The sequence below is a fragment of the Salvelinus namaycush genome, chromosome 19 (genome assembly GCF_016432855.1).
Source record: "Salvelinus namaycush isolate Seneca chromosome 19, SaNama_1.0, whole genome shotgun sequence".
NCBI classification, from domain to species: domain Eukaryota; kingdom Metazoa; phylum Chordata; class Actinopteri; order Salmoniformes; family Salmonidae; genus Salvelinus; species Salvelinus namaycush.
In genome coordinates, this window is record NC_052325.1 from 27,011,241 (window position 1) to 27,030,308 (window position 19,068).

The window sequence follows — 19,068 nt, forward strand, 5'->3', positions numbered from 1 at the left end:
ACGTGGAGAGGTGAGGAGTCATATGGAAATTAGGAATGAGGGGGTTGATTAGGTGGCCATGATGGAATGTGGCCAGGTTGGGAATTGAGCCATGACCGGGGTGAACACCCCTACTCTTATAATAAGTGCCATGGGATTTTGAATGACCACAGAGAGTCAAGACACCCGTTTTAACGTTGTAACGGCTCTCCTTCGGTGAGTGAGTAGACCAAGGCGCAGCGGGTTGTGAATACATAATGACTTTATTAAACAAGACGGGAAAAACCACGAAAACACTATAACAAACTAAACTTGATAACCTACAAAATAATAAACGATGAAGACAGACCTAAACTACGAACTTACATGAAACGAAGAACACATGAACAGGAACGACCGAAAGAACGAGACGAGACAGTACCGTGTGGTGCAACAAACACAGACACAGCGACAATCACCCACAAACAAACAGTGAGAACAACCTACCTTAATATGACTCTCAATTAGAGGAAAACGCAAAACACCTGCCTCTAATTAAGAGCCATACCAGGCAACCCAAAACCAACATAGAAACGGAAAACATAGACTGCCCACCCAAAACTCACGCCCTGACCATCACACACATACAAAACAACAGAAAACAGGTCAGGAACGTGACAAACGTCCCATCCGAAAGACGGCACCCTACGCAGGGCAATGTCCCCAAATGTAATCAAGGTTTGAAATTATTATGTTTTAGTCAAATATTATATCTGTTTAGGCTTCTTGCGGTCAATTTGAAGTCTACAAATATGTGTTTTATAATGTTCCGGCCCCCCGACCATCCGCTCAAGAAAAAATTGTCCCGTGGCTGAATGTAGTTGATGATCCCTGCTATAGAGCAATAAAAATCACATGCATCATATTGTAAATGAATCAGAAACACTTTGACAGATATACGTATAATAATTGACAAAGAAAGATAAAATCCAATATCTTCTTACTAAAGTCATCATTCAACCCCTCAGCATTGCTGATGGGGTAACACGTGTTATTATGGATTGCAGATGGATTGCACTACAGTGAGTCTACGTGTAGAATGAGACCTCAAAGCAAAATGTTAGATTTTTCTGTTATAATTCTCATGTATTCCCAGTGATTGTACTGGGATCTAATTTCACACATGACATCTCTCTCTGCTGTCTGTCTTCTGTCTGTCTGTGTAGTTAGTTAGCAGCATGTTAACATGTCTGTTCGCCTCAGGCAAGACCACCAACAGAGATAGAGAAAATAGAGAGATATTATTTTTTTAAATACCTCAGAGGGAATTCTCATTTAATGTCCTCAACATGTCCCTCCCTCCCTTCCCTCCAATATGAGATGTAGATATGTAATATACTTTGAAAACAACCTCCACAGCAAATACAGCCGTCTGTGGCTAGTGTCATTATGAAGGGGGCTGTAGAGGGCCTGTGTGCTGGCTGGCTGGATGGATCACCTCAGGACATGTGGTAGTAGTAGTGATGAGAGCGTTTAGCGCTGTTCCCTGTAGTCTACTACTGATTAGACCTAACATCTCCCTAATAACCTCAACTAGAACAACGCCCCAGGACGCTGCACTCCTCCGCTGGGATGGAGAGGGGTATGAGCTGAGAGCTACTAATCCTCCTCTCCTCTGTCTTCTCAAAGTCACCCCACTATCCTCTGTCTCCTCTCATCTGTTATCTTCTCCTCTCCTCCTTCTGTACTTGGTCCCATCCTCTCATTTTGATCCATAACTCCCCCTCTCTTCCTCTCCTATTCTCCTCTTCTCTACTCCCCCCTTTTCCATTTGACCAAATGGAGGGAACTCAGAATTTTCATTGAATTGAGTTGGTTACGGTTCAAGTGAGCAGACTGCAATGTTTCTCACAGCAGCATTAATATGAAGAGAAACCATCCAATGAATTTATTCTTTAATATAGCAGGTCCCTGACCTCAGCGGTAACATTATCCAGTGAGATGAGGATGAAATGAGAACAAAATAATTGATGGCGGTGTAAAGCCGTAGGGAGTTATTTTATGTCTATCTAGCCTATGTGGTTGTTTTTATGGACGTGGTACTTTACATTTTCATAGCTTCTTAAAAAAACACACACACACACACGAGCGCACACAGAGGGACACACACACACAGACATACCAATCCCGAGCATTTGCTATATTTTCATGTGCATAGAAAATACCTCCAACCAATTTTTAATGGGGGCATAATCCAATATGCAAAAATAAAAATCCTAAATGCTAATGTAAATGGCCTGTGCTTGACCTACTATTGCTTTCTAGTGACTGGTCTGGTGGCTTGAGGTTAAACACCCCCATCCTGTCATTTTCACAAGTGTCACCAACAGTTACCTTGGATGCCACTTGTCTTGCTCAACTAAAAATGTCATCTGTCTCATCTCAACTTTTTAAGTCACTTCAATAAAACGATTTTGACATACATTGATCTAATATTTTGTCATTTAGAAAAAAGTTATGTATATATAATATTATAAAGTTAGATCTATAAACGTGTTTATATATACCAGTAGGAGAGCCTAAAGATAAATAATCCCCTTGGTTAGAGAGAAATTTTTTTATCCGTTTTTAATAAAGTAGTACAATTTAAAGTGAGTATGTTTGGGTTTCTATTTTTATTAAAGAACAAAATAAATATTATTTCCCTTCAAAGTGTGTTTGTCTAAGGATAGCCAGTATGCACATATCTAAATCTTACCAAACTTTTCCGTAGAGGGCGTTTTTCCCAAAGTTACTGTCCTCGTTTTCTACTCACTCTGTAATTTCTGAGCAGAGTTGATAAAATAATCACTGATAATTTAAAAAAAAAAATCTACCCCAGTTCACTGTGCGGGTTGATACGAACCGTAAAAGAGCTCAATTTGCGTCGGAACAGTACCGCACTCTAGGGGAGACAAGAGGAACTGGGAGAGTCCCGTGGTGACGTCAGAGAGTCGGCGGTGAGTCTGGGATGTCATGTGAAAGGCTGGAACAGTTCGACCAGGAAATCTCAGCTTGTTGATAGAGCTACAGTTTAGCTGCCCACGGCCTGGAAGCACATACATTGTAATTAGGCCTAGTATTTGGTTTTAGTTTTAATTTGTGCGCCATGGCTTCTCTATTCAAGAAGAAGACAGTCGACGGTAAGTTTGTTTTCCACTGCTAGTAGGCTTGTAACAAAGTTGTTTGAATTGGTGAGAGCCAGTCCGCCACTAACGAACATAGACTTGCCTACTGAACGAGCCAGTTGAACTGTTTTACAAGTTCACCTGACACCAGTTTAACAAGTGAAGATGCATGTTTGTTACAAAATCAAAAATGACATTGGTCAACGTGGAATCCCCTCAAGTTAGATTGTGTCACAGTCTGAAATTAGACAATATAACGTTACTATTCCACTTGTCTGTGTAACGTTATCAGTGAAAGGTCCTTGTTAAATTGCTAAACGCTAAAAAAAAAAAAATGGTCACAATTTGACCATCGTTTGAACAGTGTAGTTGTATTAGGCTAAATTAGTACATTGTTACATTGATTTGATGATGCTGCCTAGTATGTTTAATAGTTACTTTGTAATTTACCTACTGGCTGCAACAGATTAATTCCATGATTAACAGCCTCTAGCCTGTAAGAAAGCTTTGTTCACACGAGAGAAACATGTGAGAGAATCATGTGATCCAGAGAGACCACATGATGTGTAGAATGACTGTGTTACTTCACTCTGTTCAGTTAAAGACAGATGGATATAAGTAAGGTTTATCACACTGTCTGCGCGATCCATTCCCGCTACTCTCTAAAAATCAATACAGTTACACATCGGGAAATTATTTTTGATGTATCGTTTTGACAATATCGCAATATTATTTTTGCGCTAGTTGGCTGTACCTGCACAAACACTCCAATTGTTCTCAATCTTAATAATTTAGGCACCAGAGTATCGTGATAATATCATATGGTGCGGTCCCTGGCAATTCCCAACCCTAGTAATGATCATGTCAAGATTTCCATTAGGCTATGTTTGACTGTAAAACACTTCTCAGTTTTCCTGTCTCATAGTAGTCAAACATGACGCAAGGGGAAACCAAAAGTCAACAGTGAAGTGTGTGTGTGAGAGAGAGAGTTCAAACTGCCTGTAAAGATAACACAGTACGTGCCATGCAGCTTTTTGCTGCTGCTGATACTTTGAAAATGTAGCAATATGTTAAAAGAAGAACCTCAAAGGTTGATTTTCAGGTGTCTCTTGAAAATCAACTTTATCTCAATGTGCCTAACCTCGATAAAGAAAAGTTGAGAAGAGGAAGAAATGTCTCCATCTTATTGTGTATTTCCTTGAGCCATTGAAATGTTGGGCCTTATCAGTCAAAATGTCTTGGTCTTACAGGGTCAGAATGCAACGGAACAATTCAGACTATTCAGAATACATAATCAATACATTACATCTGAATCACTAATAACTTTATTAAACAAAAACATATTGTACGTTTTTATATAATCAATTTCAAGTTTTTACCTAATTCAATATTAACAAGTTATTTCATGACCATGGTCTCATTGATGGAGAATCAATAGTCACTTACTGTGATTGTACTGTACGTTTACTCAAGGCCAGATAGTTGATAGGATATCTCAGCGTCTCTGCCCCTTCTCTCATTCTTTCTCTCTCTGGGTGTGGGGTGCCAAGGTTGCCCGGTGTCGAGACGCGGTGGTATCCCATGGTAGGGCGTGTGGGTGCGATGGCGGGCAGAGAATAGCTGGTGGAGTTTTGTAGACAATACCCCACCCTCTTGTAGACGTTGTCGATACGTCACCCTGCACGTAGATACTACGCTTCACTCTCGCAAGTGGTCCAGCTCTCTCTTTCTCTGGAGTTGTTGGGGTGATAAGGGCACCATAGGTACCTATAGCAAGGATTGTCACTATTTCAGTTCATTTTGAAAATTTTATATTTTTACATTATGGTCATTTTTAAAGAGTTTGAGAGCCTGTTATTCTGCAACATTTATCTGTGAAAACTTTACTGCAGTATTTTTTGGGGGGAGAAATATATATATTTTTTTTTTCACTTTCCTCATGCATTTTCTTCTAAAAGTTTGAGTGCTTTACAACAACACAACTTTCACTGCTGTATGCTTCAGTTTTGGACTTCCACTGCAGGAATTACCTGAACATTAAACAAATAATTTCCTGTTATTGTTTTTAATTGTTTTATACCTTTTTATAGTTTTGTGGAAAAACCTTATTTTGACGAAAGAAAGATAGTTTTCTGTTGAATATTTAGCGTTTTGATCCAGCATTGAAACAGGCTCAATTTAGAGGTTGTTGGTAGCGCTTCTGGTACCTATTCCACTGTAGAGAGAATCTCTGGGAATCCTCTCGCTCTAGTGATGGAGTCCAGTGCAATGGTTTAGTGCATCAGCTGGTGGAGTGCCCTGGCTCACTATATGTGTCTGCGGTAACCTTAAAGCTAATAGCAGTGTAGGGGATCGTGTCCTCTACCCAAATACGGAAGCTGGGACGGCCGGGACACATTCACAGTAGGGTGTGTGTGTGTGTGTGTAAGAGAGAGAATGTGTGAGGCGGTTTGGAGGAAATGGCTGAAACAGTGTACCCTTGCCTACAGACATGCCTGGTCTCTCTCTGGGACTGCTCTCCAAACTCATACTCCACAGCCTTATATTAGGAACTGCTGCTGTGTGACCATCTCTCCGTGAATGCCTTCACTTATTCAGTTCACCTCACGCTTGTGCCTATATTGTTCCCATTGATGCTACACTTCAAGGGTTTTATCCTGCCTTAAAACATTGATTCAAATGATTATTATTTTTGCTACATTATTGCTGTTGTACATATAAAGTCAGGAGCCTGGTTTATTTTTATTGGAAAACCTTGAAACAAGACTCATCACATAGTTTACCCTGCCAATATTTCTAAAAGTCTAAGTAATATGGTATTAAGGAATTATCTCAATAAGAGTTCAATCCTGAGCTCTCTTTATTGTTGGTCCCCCTATACATTTTGATAAAGAACCCAGTTTTCTTGTGTACAGTTGAGTCTGGTATTTGGAGCATTGCGTGTGTCGGACTGTGTTACACGCGTCGTGTCAGGGTAATGGGTAGTGTGTGAGGCAGGAATGGTTTCGAGTCCAGGCTCAGCCCTGTGAAGGAGGAATGTCCAGAGCTTTGTCCCTGTCTATCTACCCGTGTGAACAGAATGGTACTCTGCTTCTATAGCTTTACAGAAAGCCCAATGTCCAGTATAACTGTATGAATGAGCTGTATCTATGTCATAAAGCAAAACAAAAAAACTGTTTGATTCAATAACTGTATGTTGGTAGGGTAAATGTTTTCCTAATTGCTCTCTCTCTCTCTCTCTCTCAGACATTATAAAAGAACAGACTAAGGAGCTTCGTGGTACTCAGAGACAGATCACTAGAGACAGAGCTGCTCTGGAGAAACAAGAGAAACAAATGGTGAGACCCCCTCTCCCCCTGTGAAGTGCTGTAGGACGGCAGCAGGTTTTAGTTTCTCAGTACCTTTTCTGCTGATTGCGGCTGATTGCATCAAATGTGTGTAAATGACTCAAGGTGAATCCTGCTCCATCCTACTACCCCCTACCTCCACTCAATCCCTTTCCTGATCTGTCTGTTAGGCCTACAAGCTGCTTGGCTAACCGGTGGGATTGAATAGATAGGTTTGGACAGGTAGAATAGCTTCAGGGGAAAGAGGAGATAGAACACGTGTGTGTGTGTGCACACACACAATGAGTCACCATAGGGCTGTGTGAACAAAAGAATATAACGTTTCCCCTCCTTTTCCCACTATACCATAAGGATGTATGGAAGAGTGGTCTCTCTGTTTTAAGTAAACATCACACAGGCCATAATTACCTTCCCAGGGACAAGCTTTTTATTACTCATTAATATTTCTTCTAATTAATCTAGTTTTTTATCTTTGTTGGTCTGAAAAAAAGCTATTCTCTAAGAAGAGGAAGTGTCCTATATTACAATTTAGCATAAATGTATTTGTGACACACAGCCGTCCCAGTGTCTGTTTGCACTTCCTCTGCTAGGGCTGCTGTAATTGCTATGCTGGGAGACTCATTAGTATTAGACTCTTGACACAGAGGCTACTTGGGCTTTCAGAATGTGTCCCAAAAACACAACACCCTTTTGGAGAAGAACATTTGTTTTTCTTCAAGATATCTATATTATTCAGCAAAGTGTGTGTACTGGCATGGATCCAGGGATAGCCCATGATTTGAATTTATAGCCACTTTATTCCATAGAACAACTTGGTTCATTATTCAGATGAAAAAGAGCATGTTTTGTCTCCTCTGTCTAGCTGAATTATTGCCCTGGTCCAGTGAACATTAGATCAGTCTGTCTCTATGTACATTGTTATGTGATAGCATCATTCATCTATCAGTTTTACTGAATCCTCCCTCTCTCTCTCCCCTCTCTCTCTCCCCTCTCTGAAGTTTGCTTTATTGGCATGAAATACAATTTGTACATATTGCCAAAGCAGTGTAGTGGTACAGCATTTCAGTAAATATAGTGCAATGAGGATAATGAAACACAGTTCATTTCAGTATTAATAAAAGTACATACAGTATGTGACCCACCACCTGGATTCTGTCCAATGTAGCAGAAATTGAAATTGTGTTTTTTACATTGGATAAAAGTAGAGACTCGGAGCTAGAAAATTGAATATCATAACCTGCAGTTGAGGAACAATGGTAAAGTAATTCTGCGTTGAATGTTGACATTCCTCTAACCTCACTTTTGAGAAAATGTCCCATAAAAATGTTTGTACACCTACTTGAGAGCCCCTCTTTGTCTACACTATTCAGCATCGTTCACACCCTCTTAAGCCTTAGCCCCACCCATCTCTTTAAGGATTCACATGTGAGGCCATGTGCTGAACAGAGTGAATACGATAGTAGTGTAGTAAACAAAGATTTCAAGATTAAAAGTGGTGACAGTAGTAGCAGAAAGTATTAGTCGAAATACACTTTATTTAGTCCTTGGGTTGTATCCTAATCTGATTTTGGTGCAGGTTATGTTGTTCTTCACATTACCGTGTCTGTCATACTATATCAAATTAAACGTAAGCTTTATTTATCACATGCACAAGATGCATAAGGTGTAAACGGTACAGTGAAATGGCATAATGTAGGCTTGTGTTTAGAAACACAGATGATACACGTAATGTTAGCGAGCGAGCCAGCCAGCTAACGTTAGCTAGCTAACAGTACGCTTTAACTTGCAATGAAAACAGCTTTCTGACAAAATTGGAAACGTATAATATCTGAAAATGTAGCTAGACTCTTACCCGTATACATGGATGGACACTTCTCCCTCTGTCACAGATGCCATGGTTGCCCTTAGTTTGAAGATGTAATCCGAAGACAGGTGTTTTATACAACATCCTCCTGTGTTCTTTTGGACTCTCTGGACTCTGCATTTGGTAATCATATCTCTGCTTCCACCGGGCATTCCACTGATTTCAAAACTCGCTCAACTTCTTCCGAGACGATACTGTTGAGCGCCGTTTCTTCTGATGACAGTGATGGGGGAAGACTACAATGTCTGGTTCAAATAAAATGTTTTTACCTAAATCAGGGATTTCCTCATCGTCTGATTCATTTTCAGAGTCTGAGAGAGTCAGCTTCGCACGATCGTCCTCCAGAAAGTACTCCATCACTACTTTTTCCCACTGATTTTTGTCGATAGCGCTATTAACCTCAGGGCAGCAATGCAACACTTTGTCAAAATACGCCACAGTAGAAAGGATTATCTACACATACTGAGCAGCTCATGTTATAGACACAAGCATTTTACATGGCAGACCAATCCGAACTCATCTCCCGGCATGTCCAGCCCACCCATTATCTCAGCCAATCATGGCTAGCGGGAAGTTTCCTGTATTTTTTCCATGGCTAAACCAACTAGGCTTGTAATTTAACATATTTATTTGTTTACAGATGGCATACAAGTTTTTTTTTATTAAGGTACATGAACGTTCACATGATCCAGAAGTCATTTCTGCCAAAAAACGCATTTTGATTTTTTTTTTAAACCCGTTCAAATGACACTCCTATGAAGTCGTGACGTGTGACATATGCCTAGTTTCTTGAAACGGGTCACATATGATCATGTCTACAGGTACAACACTACTGCAGTTGTATAGTGTAATCTTTGGTTGATACATTTAATTAAATAAAAATAATATTATAAAAAAGAATGGCTATTAAATAAACAACAAAATATACATGGATGATGTTTACACTGTATTACTTGTAAGTTATATACAATGTAAATACTTCAAGGAATTAATGGTCATGGGATGTCCCTCAGGCTTTGGCAATCAGAATTCTGTATGTGAGTTTTTTTGCACAATGCTTATAATCGTAATTACAGATTGGACCCCAAACCTTGCTTCCATATAGTGCAATTGGTAAAATTACACTATTGAATATTTTGTACCTGATTTGAATAGGAATATTTTTTTATTTTTAGATTTGTTTTGGGGGGGGTAAAATGCTTTGCAGGCTTTTTCTTTCGTGCATTCACTCCGAGACCAAATCCACCAGAGGCGCTGATTTTTTTTGTTTGTTTTTTGTTCCAGGTAGTTGTACCATTGGTCATGTTCAACCATGGTATTTCCTAATATAATATCAGTAATAAGCTCACATCAGCACCACTCGTCATCCCATCCTAGATCACTGTTACATATTTAAATGTCATTTTGCTTTATGGCAGATAGCAGCCTCATTATTAAGATGTTCTGTCTATTCTGATCATTAATATGTTTTGCAGGCAGAGACTGCACCTGTTTGTGTGTCTGAGGGGTAATGTAATGGTCCTGTAATGGAAATATGCCTACTCAGCTGTTCAGCAGAGCGCGCTACCTGAGGAGGAGACTGGGTCTGCTGAATAATCATCTCCTTCACTCAGCTCTTCTCCAATCTACATAGCACTGATCGGTCTAATCATAGTTTAACCCGCACTACACTCTGACAGAGGGAAGGGGTAGAGGGATGGGACTATTATTCCTGTAAAAAAAAACAGCAATAATCATAATTAATTAATAAATACTTTTTTTGAGGACTGGCTCTTCAGAATAAAGAGACACACAGGGCTGCAGCTGTGTTTGTTTCCCAGGGGCCATGGCTTTACAGCCTTGCAGTGTGTGTTCCCTCAGGGCAATAGGCTGTTTTACCAAAGCTAAGAGGGGCTGCTAGCTCTCAGGTGTTTGATTTGATACAGTCGTGGCCAAAAGTTGCGAATGACACAAATATTAATTTTCACAAAGTCTGCTGCCTCAGTTTGTATGTTGGCAATTTGCATATACTCCAGAATGTTATGAAGAGTGATCAGATGAATTGCAATTAATTGCAAAGTCCCTCTTTGCCATTCAAATGAACTGAATCCCCCCAAAAACATTTTCACTGCATTTCAGCCCTTCCACAAAAGGACCAGCTGACATCATGTCATGTCAGTGATTCTCTCATTAACACAGGTGTGAGTGTTGATGAGGACAAGGCTGTAGATCACTCTGTCATGCTGATTGAGTTCGAATAACAGACTGGAAGCTTCAAAAGGAGGGTGGTGCTTGGAATCATTGTTCTTCCTCTTTCATCCATGGTTACTTGCAAGGAAACACGTGCCGTCATCATTGCTTTGCACAAAAAGGGCTTCACAGGCATGGATATTGCTGCCAGTAAGATTGCACCTAAATCAACCATTTATCAGATCATCAAGAACTTCAAGGAGAGCGGTTCAATTGTTGTGAAGAAGGCTTCAGGGCGCCCAAGAAACCGTCTCCTAAAGTTGATTCAGCTGCGGGATCAGGGCACCACCAGTACAGAGCTTGCTCAGGAATGGCAGCAGGCAGGTGTGAGTGCATTTGCACGCACAGTGAGGTGAAGACGTTTTGGAGGATGGCCTGGTGTCAAGAATGGCGGCAAAGAAGCCACTTCTCTCCAGGAAAAACATCAGGACAGACTGATATTCTGCAAAAGGTACAGGGATTGGACTGCTGAGGATTGTTTGGGGCATCCAAAAAAAAGCTTGTCTGGAGAAGACAAGGTGAGCGCTACCATCAGTCCTGTGTCATGCCAACAGTAAAGCATCCTGAGACCATTCATTTGTGGGGTTGCTTCTCAGCCAAAGGAGTGGGCTCACTCACAATTTTGCCTAAGAACACAGCCATGAATAAAGAATGGTACCAACACATCCTCCGAGAGCAACTTCTCCCAACCACCCAGGAACAGTTTGGTGACGAACAATGCCTTTTCCAGCATGATGGAGCAACTTGCCATAAGGCAAAAGTGATAACTAAGTGGCTCGGTGAACAAAACATACATTTTTTGGGTCCATGGCCAGGAAACTCCCCAGACCTTAATCCCATTGAGAACTTGTGGTCAATCCTCAAGAGGCGGGTGGACAAACAAAAACCCACAAATTCTGACAAACTCCAAGCATTGATTATGCAAGAATGGGCTGCCATCAGTCAGGATGTGGCCCAGAAGTTAATTGACAGCATGCCAGGGTGGATTGCAGAGGTCTTGAAAAAGAAGGGTCAACACTGCAAATATTGACTCTTTGCGTAAACTTCATGGTATTGTCAAAAGCCTTTGACACTTATGAAATGCTTGTAACTATACTTCAGTGTTCCATAGTAACATCTGACAAAAATATCTAAAGACACTGAAGCAGCAAACTTTGGAAATTAATATTTGTGTCATTCTCAAAACTTTTGGCCACGACTGTACAGTACCAACAGTTAGGACACACCTACTCATTCAAGGGTTTTTTATTTTGACTATTTTCTACATTGTAGAATAATAGTGAAGACATCAAAGCTATGAAATAACACATGGAATCATTTTTTAAATATAACTATGTAAGTCAGTTAATAACACATTCTTATTTAAAATGATGGCCTACTCCGGCCAAACCCTCCCCTAACCCGGACGCTGCTGGGCCAATTGTGCGCTGCTCTATGGGACTCCCGATTTACGGCCGATTCTTGATAAACCTGGGATCGAACCAGGGTCTGGAGTGACTCGTCTAGAACTGAGCTGCAGTGCCTTAGACCGCTGGGCCACTCAGGATCGCATGTAGTAACCAAAAAAGTGTTTAAACAAATCAAAATATATTTTAAATTCTTCAAAGTAGCCATCCTTTGCCTTGATGACAGCTTTGCACGCTATTGGCAGTCTCTCAACCAGGTTCACATCGAATGCTTTTCCAACAGTCTTGAAGGTGTTCCCACATATGCTGAGCACTTGGCTGCTTTTCCTTCACTCTGCGGTCCAACTCATCCCAAACCATCTCAATTGGGTTGAGGTCGGGTGATTGTGGTAGCCAGGTCAACTGATGCAGCACTCCATCACTCTCCTAGGTCAAATAGCCCTTACATAGCCTGGACTTTTAACAAGGCACACCTGTTTATTGAAATGCATTCCAGGTGACTACCTCATGAAGCTGGTTGAGAGAATGCAAGAGTGTGCAAATCTGTCAAGGCAAAGGGTGGCTACTTTGAAGAATCTAAAATATATTTTTATTTGTTTAACACTTTTTTTGGTTACTACATGATTCCTTATGTTATTTCATAGTTTTGATGTCTTCACTATTATTATACAATGTAGAAAATAGTCAAAATAAACAAAAACCCAGGAATGAGTAGGTGTGTCCAAAATTGACAGGTACTGTATGTGTTTATATATTTTTGTAACGTGTGAGTGTAGTGAAGTTGCCCGTTTACAGCCGGATGCAAAGCCAGTCAGAAGCTCCCCCTTGCTGATCCTCCTCCTGTTCCTTCCCTCCCCCTGTAGGAGATGGAGATAAAGAAGATGGCTAAGTCTGGGAACCGCGAGGCGTGTAAGATCTTGGCCAAGCAGCTGGTCCAGCTGAGGAAGCAGAAGAACAGGACCTACGCCGTCAGTTCAAAGGTCACCTCCATGTCCACACAGACCAAGGTCATGAATTCTCAGATGAAGATGGCTGGAGCCATGTCCACTACGGCTAAGGTAAAGAGCACCACACACATGCGTGCATTCACACACACATTCTGACAGGCACGCAGACCATCACATTTTGGATGTTGGGCCTCTAAAAGTAATCTGTTTTATTGTATTGTTGCTCCACACACATACATCTGTGTGTCTGTGTAATTGAGGCCCAAAAGCAGACCGACTAACCCGGTTAACATTAAAACAGCTTCTCTAAAACAGTTCAAAGGATTCCTCTCTTCATCTCTGAGTGTGTGATAATTAGTCTGTCTATATATCCTGTCATCCCCTCAGGATGGTAATGTTTGTCTGATTGTGTAGAGATTCTCATTTCACTCTCGTCCATCCTATACCTTTTCACAGCTCAGAGACACAGATCAGATGACATCCTTACACATCTTAGTTTATTATCATTTAGTCTTCTGGTAATGTATAAAGTAGCATATCTAATTAGCCCGGTTATAGGACTATAAGCCCATAATGTTTAGAGCTAAGAATGTGAACTAGTTACAGTCGGAAAGTATTTATTAATGTAGTTATTCATGTATTAATCTGTTTCTAATCAGTGCATTGTTTCTGATCGGAGTGTTTTCTCTGTGTGGTAGTTAATTAGTCATGACCAGGATGTCTGATTGGCTGGTCTCACAGAATTAGACCTATCTGTAACAGGAAAAGGAATGTGTTTAGGGAGCGCTGCTCATGCTTGTGTTACCATGCTTGTGTTACCATGCTTGTGTTACCATGCTTGTGTTACCATGCTTGTGTTACCATGCTTGTGTTACCATGCTTGTGTTACCATGCTTGTGTTACCAAGGCTTCAGTGTGGATGGAAAACGGTTAACTTTCACCAAACAGCCCACTTCTAGCTTCATCTAGACTATGGGGCTGCAGAGAGACCCACTAACAACAGGGACACGCTCTAAAAACGTTTTTGAGCAATATAAAAATGTAATCTAATTACATGTGGCGTGTGCAGCTCATTTGGCAGTTTGAGGCTCCGTCGTGAAACTAGGCCATGGCTGATAACACACAGGAAGAAGAGGCAGAATCCCTCTGCGTATTTATGATGCGCGTACATGCTCTGGGAGTTGTGTATTGTGTCTGTGTAATATAACTGTTTTGGTGCTGTAAGTCTTGTCTGTCTCTGTGTTTGTCCAGACGATGCAGGTGGTGAACAAGAAGATGGATCCTCAGAAGACCCTCCAGACCATGCAGGACTTCCAGAAGGAGAACATGAAGATGGGCATGACCGAGGACATGAGTAAGACCTGCTGTCATTGGCTCCCTTGCCTAGGATTTAAACATAAAAATAAAAAATGCACATTAGTAACGGACAAAAAAAACTGTCCGAACCAAAAACATCATGCAGATCAGTGTGTTTGCCTAGTGGTTCAATGACCTGTTAACTCGCAACTTTTAACGGTAAACTGACTAGGACCTCTGTCTCGCTGCCTCTCACTCTCTGTCTGCCCTCTACTCTTCTCTCTTGCTCCCTCCAGTCAACGATACGTTAGATGAGATATTTGTGGAATCAGGAGACGAGGAAGAATCTCAGGACATTGTGAACCAGGTTCTGGATGAGATCGGCATCGAGATCTCTGGAAAGGTAAGACATACTGCCCAATGCCGTTCCCCAGTCACTTCTCCCCACAAGTAGTCCTCTGGAAAGGTAAGAGAGAGTCTTGTATCATCTCAAAGCCCTCTCCCGTCTGGATGCTTTGAGGTGTAGCAGACAAAGACAGTAGCAGGAGAGCAGGATAGCCCGTAGCCTGCCTGTCTTAATGGGAGGAAGACCAACTCCAGTCCTCGAGTACCCAACAGTAGGGCTGGGACGATGCCAGTATTGCAATACTCGTTAGTATCGTGGTAAGGAAACAAAACACAAAGTGGATTTAACTTCTTTAAGAAAACAGCCCTAATGTTGGAAACATCATGTTAACATCCAGAGTCACATGTATTTATATTCCAAGATATATAGAACACAATATTTTACATACAGCAGGTTTTTAAAGGACCAATGCGTTCTTACTGCTTTGTGTTTTCATTTTTGTCGTGGAAAAAATATTGCGATACTGGTATCGTCATAGCCCTACCCAACATTTTTGTAGTCCCGGAAACACTCACCTGATTCAACTCATTGAGGACTTGATGATTAGTTGACAAGTTGAATCAGGTGTTTTTCCGGAGCTACAACAACATTGTGTACAGTTGGGGATACTGGAGTTGGGAAACTGCTGTAGACTGTGCCTGTAGCCTGCCTGTCTTTATGGAAGATTGCTTGTAGGTGGGGGTACTGGAGTTGGGAAACTGCTGTAGACTGTGCCTGTAGCCTGCCTGTCTTTATGGAAGATTGCTTGTAGGTGGGGATACTGGAGTTGGGAAACTGCTGTAGACTGTGCCTGTAGCCTGCCTGTCTTTATGGAAGATTGCTTGTAGGTGGGGATACTGGAGTTGGGAAACTGCTGTAGACTGTGCCTGTAGCCTGCCTGTCTTTATGGAAGATTGCTTGTAGGTGGGGGTACTGGAGTTGGGAAACTGCTGTAGACTGTGCCTGTAGCCTGCCTGTCTTTATGGAAGATTGCTTGTAGGTGGGGGTACTGCAGTTGGGAAACTGCTGTAGACTGTGCCTGTAGCCTGCCTGTCTTTATGGAAGATTGCTTGTAGGTGGGGGTACTGGAGTTGGGAAACTGCTGTAGACTGTGCCTGTAGCCTGCCTGTCTTTATGGAAGATTGCTTGTAGGTGGGGGTACTGCAGTGGGGTTGCGTGTACAGATTATTGGGTGGGACAATATACAAACGGTTTTGAGAAAGATTTGAAAAACAATTTTATTGAGTAAATGTATTTATTGGTTTCTATTAATTTTGATAAGAGATGAATGCAATGAATTAAAGGTTATTTGTTGATATAAAAATCTAAATTTGTAGATTAAGGTTGTCATTAGATTTGGACTGCTAGTGAGAAATTCTTGGGGGGGGTGAATGGAAATTCTGGTGGAAAAAAAATAGGGTCCCTGCTGAAAAAGTTTCAATACCACTGCTGTAGTCTGCCTGTAGCCTGCTTGTCTTTATGAGATGACAGCCTGTACTCTGTGCCTGTAGCCTGCTTGTCTTTATGAGATGACAGCCTGTACTCTGTGCCTGTAGCCTGCTTGTCTTTATGAGATGACAGCCTGTACTCTGTGCCTGTAGCCTGCTTGTCTTTATGAGATGACAGCCTGTACTCTGTGCCTGTAGCCTGCTTGTCTTTATGAGATGACAGCCTGTACTCTGTGCCTGTAGCCTGCTTGTCTTTATGAGATGACAGCCTGTACTCTGTGCCTGTAGCCTGCTTGTCTTTATGAGATGACAGCCTGTACTCTGTGCCTGTAGCCTGCTTGTCTTTATGAGATGACAGCCTGTACTCTGTGCCTGTAGCCTGCTTGTCTTTATGAGATGACAGCCTGTACTCTGTGCCTGTAGCCTGCTTGTCTTTATGAGATGACAGCCTGTACTCTGTGCCTGTAGCCTGCTTGTCTTTATGAGATGACAGCCTGTACTCTGTGCCTGTAGCCTGCTTGTCTTTATGAGATGACAGCCTGTACTCTGTGCCTGTAGCCTGCTTGTCTTTATGAGATGACAGCCTGTACTCTGTGCCTGTAGCCTGCTTGTCTTTATGAGATGACAGCCTGTACTCTGTGCCTGTAGCCTGCCTGTCTTTATGAGATGACAGCCTGTACTCTGTGCCTGTAGCCTGCCTGTCTTTATGAGATGACAGCCTGTAGTCTGTGCCTGTAGCCTGCCTGTCTTTATGAGATGACAGCCTGTAGTCTGTGCCTGTAGCCTGTCTGTCTTTATGAGATGACAGCCTGTAGTCTGTGCCTGTAGTTTGCCTGTCTTTATGAGATGACAGCCTGTAGACCAGGACTCATTCCACTGAGGGCTGAGTGTCTGTTTTTTTTGTTTTTTTTTCATTCAATTAAGAACTAGACAAACAGGTGAGGGGAGTTCCTTACTAATTAGTTACCTTAATTCATCCATCAGTACAAGGGTGGAGCGTAAACCTGCACACACTCGGCCCCGGTGGAATGAGTTTGACACGTGCTGTAGACTGTGCCTGTAGGTGTCCTGTGTGTGGTGATAAATGAGGCAGTTACAGTAACTGTCCATCTGGCAGTGAACCAACTCCCCCTGGGGGACAGCATGTGTTACTACACCACCGCTTTCTATACAGAAGGGCTACTGTGTGTTGTAAGGCCAGTGTTAACCTGTTGGGATGTGTGTTGTAAACCCAGTGCCAGTGTTAACCTGTTGGGATGTGTGTTGTAAACCCAGTGCCAGTGTTAACCGGTTGTAATGTGTGTGTGTTTCAGATGGTGAGAGCCCCAGCAGCAGGGAAGAGTCTCCCTACTGCTTCTCCTAAACGGAAAACGCAGATCTCTGACGACGAGATAGAGCGACAACTTCGAGCCCTGGGAGTGGACTAACACACACACCATGGTCTAGGCCTGTGTACTAGCGGGCTGGTGGTCCATGTGTCTGACACTGGGAGATTGTGGGTGGTTATGAATATTTAATGACTAAATGAAGGAATAATAGAATATTGTGACCCACACTACATTCTGCTGCAGCTGGCAGCCTGCTGAAGGGGTTGGCTTCTTTATGTACATACAGAGTGTTGACTCTGGACAAGTGACCTCTATGTTCACATTATATTTTGTGCATGGCTTCTCCATTAGTCCTGGGAGTACAAATCCTGTGGGAGGATGATGAAGTCAAAGAAACAGAGTGAGGTAATGACTGTTCTCTGTGCTCTCACATCTTTAGGTACAGTACTATAGACGCTGCTGGTGTCAAACTACTGACAATGTGTCTGTCTAGTTCCACTGACATTAACTCTAGGAACTACTGACATTAACCCCTACGAGTAGGGTAAGGGCTTGACTTTTTCACTAATAAACATTTTGCATGAGAATCTATGGAATTAGCAGGATCAAACTGGATGTCAGATACGTAAATAGATTCAGTTTAAAACAATGTGTGAAAGAATAATTAATGCTAATTCAAACTAATAATCATTAACTTGATATATCAAAGAATGGTTAATTTTGAATTGCTTGTTTTGTACTATTGAGTTGTACTCTAATTTGAAGATATTGTCTTAGTTGATCTCTGTGTGTCCTGTCTTTCTGATGTGGGATTGAACCAGCAGTCTGTCTGTCCTCATCTCTCCTTTTATCTCGGCTGCTGTGCAGTTATCGTATCTGTTGTTAGAGCTGTTTTTTTAACACCACACACACACATTCTAGAGTGTACAATGGGTTTATGAAGAAGACACTGATCATTGTCTTCCTGACGCGTGCTCTGTTTCACTCGACCATGCTGTAAGAGCAGGTTAGGAGACAATGACATTGTGCATTATCAACTAAAAAACATTTCATGCATTCTAGAATGTTCCCTCTCATGGTTCTCTTCTGGTTTTCTAATGTCGACTAGTATATCACTGTATACTAAAATAATTGTCTTAATGATTGTTACTGGAAAACATTGACTGGCTTACTATTGTTACATCAGTTTCTTTTCAACTTCATTTTGTGGTGCAATTCTCCAGTGAGGAAAGGTGAATAAATGAAGGTTGTTGTCACACTTTTTATCCACCATGTATGTAAACTACTGTATGTATCCTCTGTATCTGTACAGTTGTACTGTTTAGACGTGATGACTTTTATAATGAATAAAATAGCATCGTACAAAAAAATGGTTTTATTTGTCACACACTGAATAGGTGCAGTGAAATGTGTTGTTTTACTAGCTGCTGCTCAAACAATGACCTATGCCAACCACACCTCCTTCACATCAATGGTGTTTTTATTCAGTCATTGAAGAGGATAGTCCACATTAGAAGCATGGAGGCCCAGAGCTGTAATGACACAATTTGAATTGAAGGGAGTCAATTCAGGAAGTGATTTTAATTTAAATTCAAAAATGTTTTTTTTATTTTATAAATAGCTTCTACTCCTCAGTTTATTGAGAAGTCATTGAAAATAGATGTAGTTTTTTCAAATTTGGAATGGTTACTTC

At 41.4% G+C, this 19,068-nt stretch overlaps 1 protein-coding gene across 2 annotated transcripts; it reads left to right on the forward strand.

Annotated features, from left to right (window-relative positions):
* Nucleotides 1-2,971: 2,971 nt before the first annotated feature.
* LOC120064264 (charged multivesicular body protein 2b-like) lies at nucleotides 2,972-18,745 on the forward strand. Of its 2 annotated transcripts, XM_039014702.1 has the most exons (6): nucleotides 2,972-3,140; nucleotides 6,372-6,463; nucleotides 12,835-13,029; nucleotides 14,170-14,272; nucleotides 14,511-14,617; nucleotides 17,361-18,745. In XM_039014702.1, exons 1-6 carry the CDS (start codon nucleotides 3,107-3,109, stop codon nucleotides 17,472-17,474), a joined length of 645 nt encoding a protein of 214 aa, XP_038870630.1. In that variant the 5' UTR covers nucleotides 2,972-3,106; the 3' UTR covers nucleotides 17,475-18,745. The 2 variants fall into 2 exon arrangements, with proteins under 2 accessions (XP_038870630.1, XP_038870631.1); XM_039014703.1 differs by lacking the exon at nucleotides 6,372-6,463.
* Nucleotides 18,746-19,068: the final 323 nt, after the last annotated feature.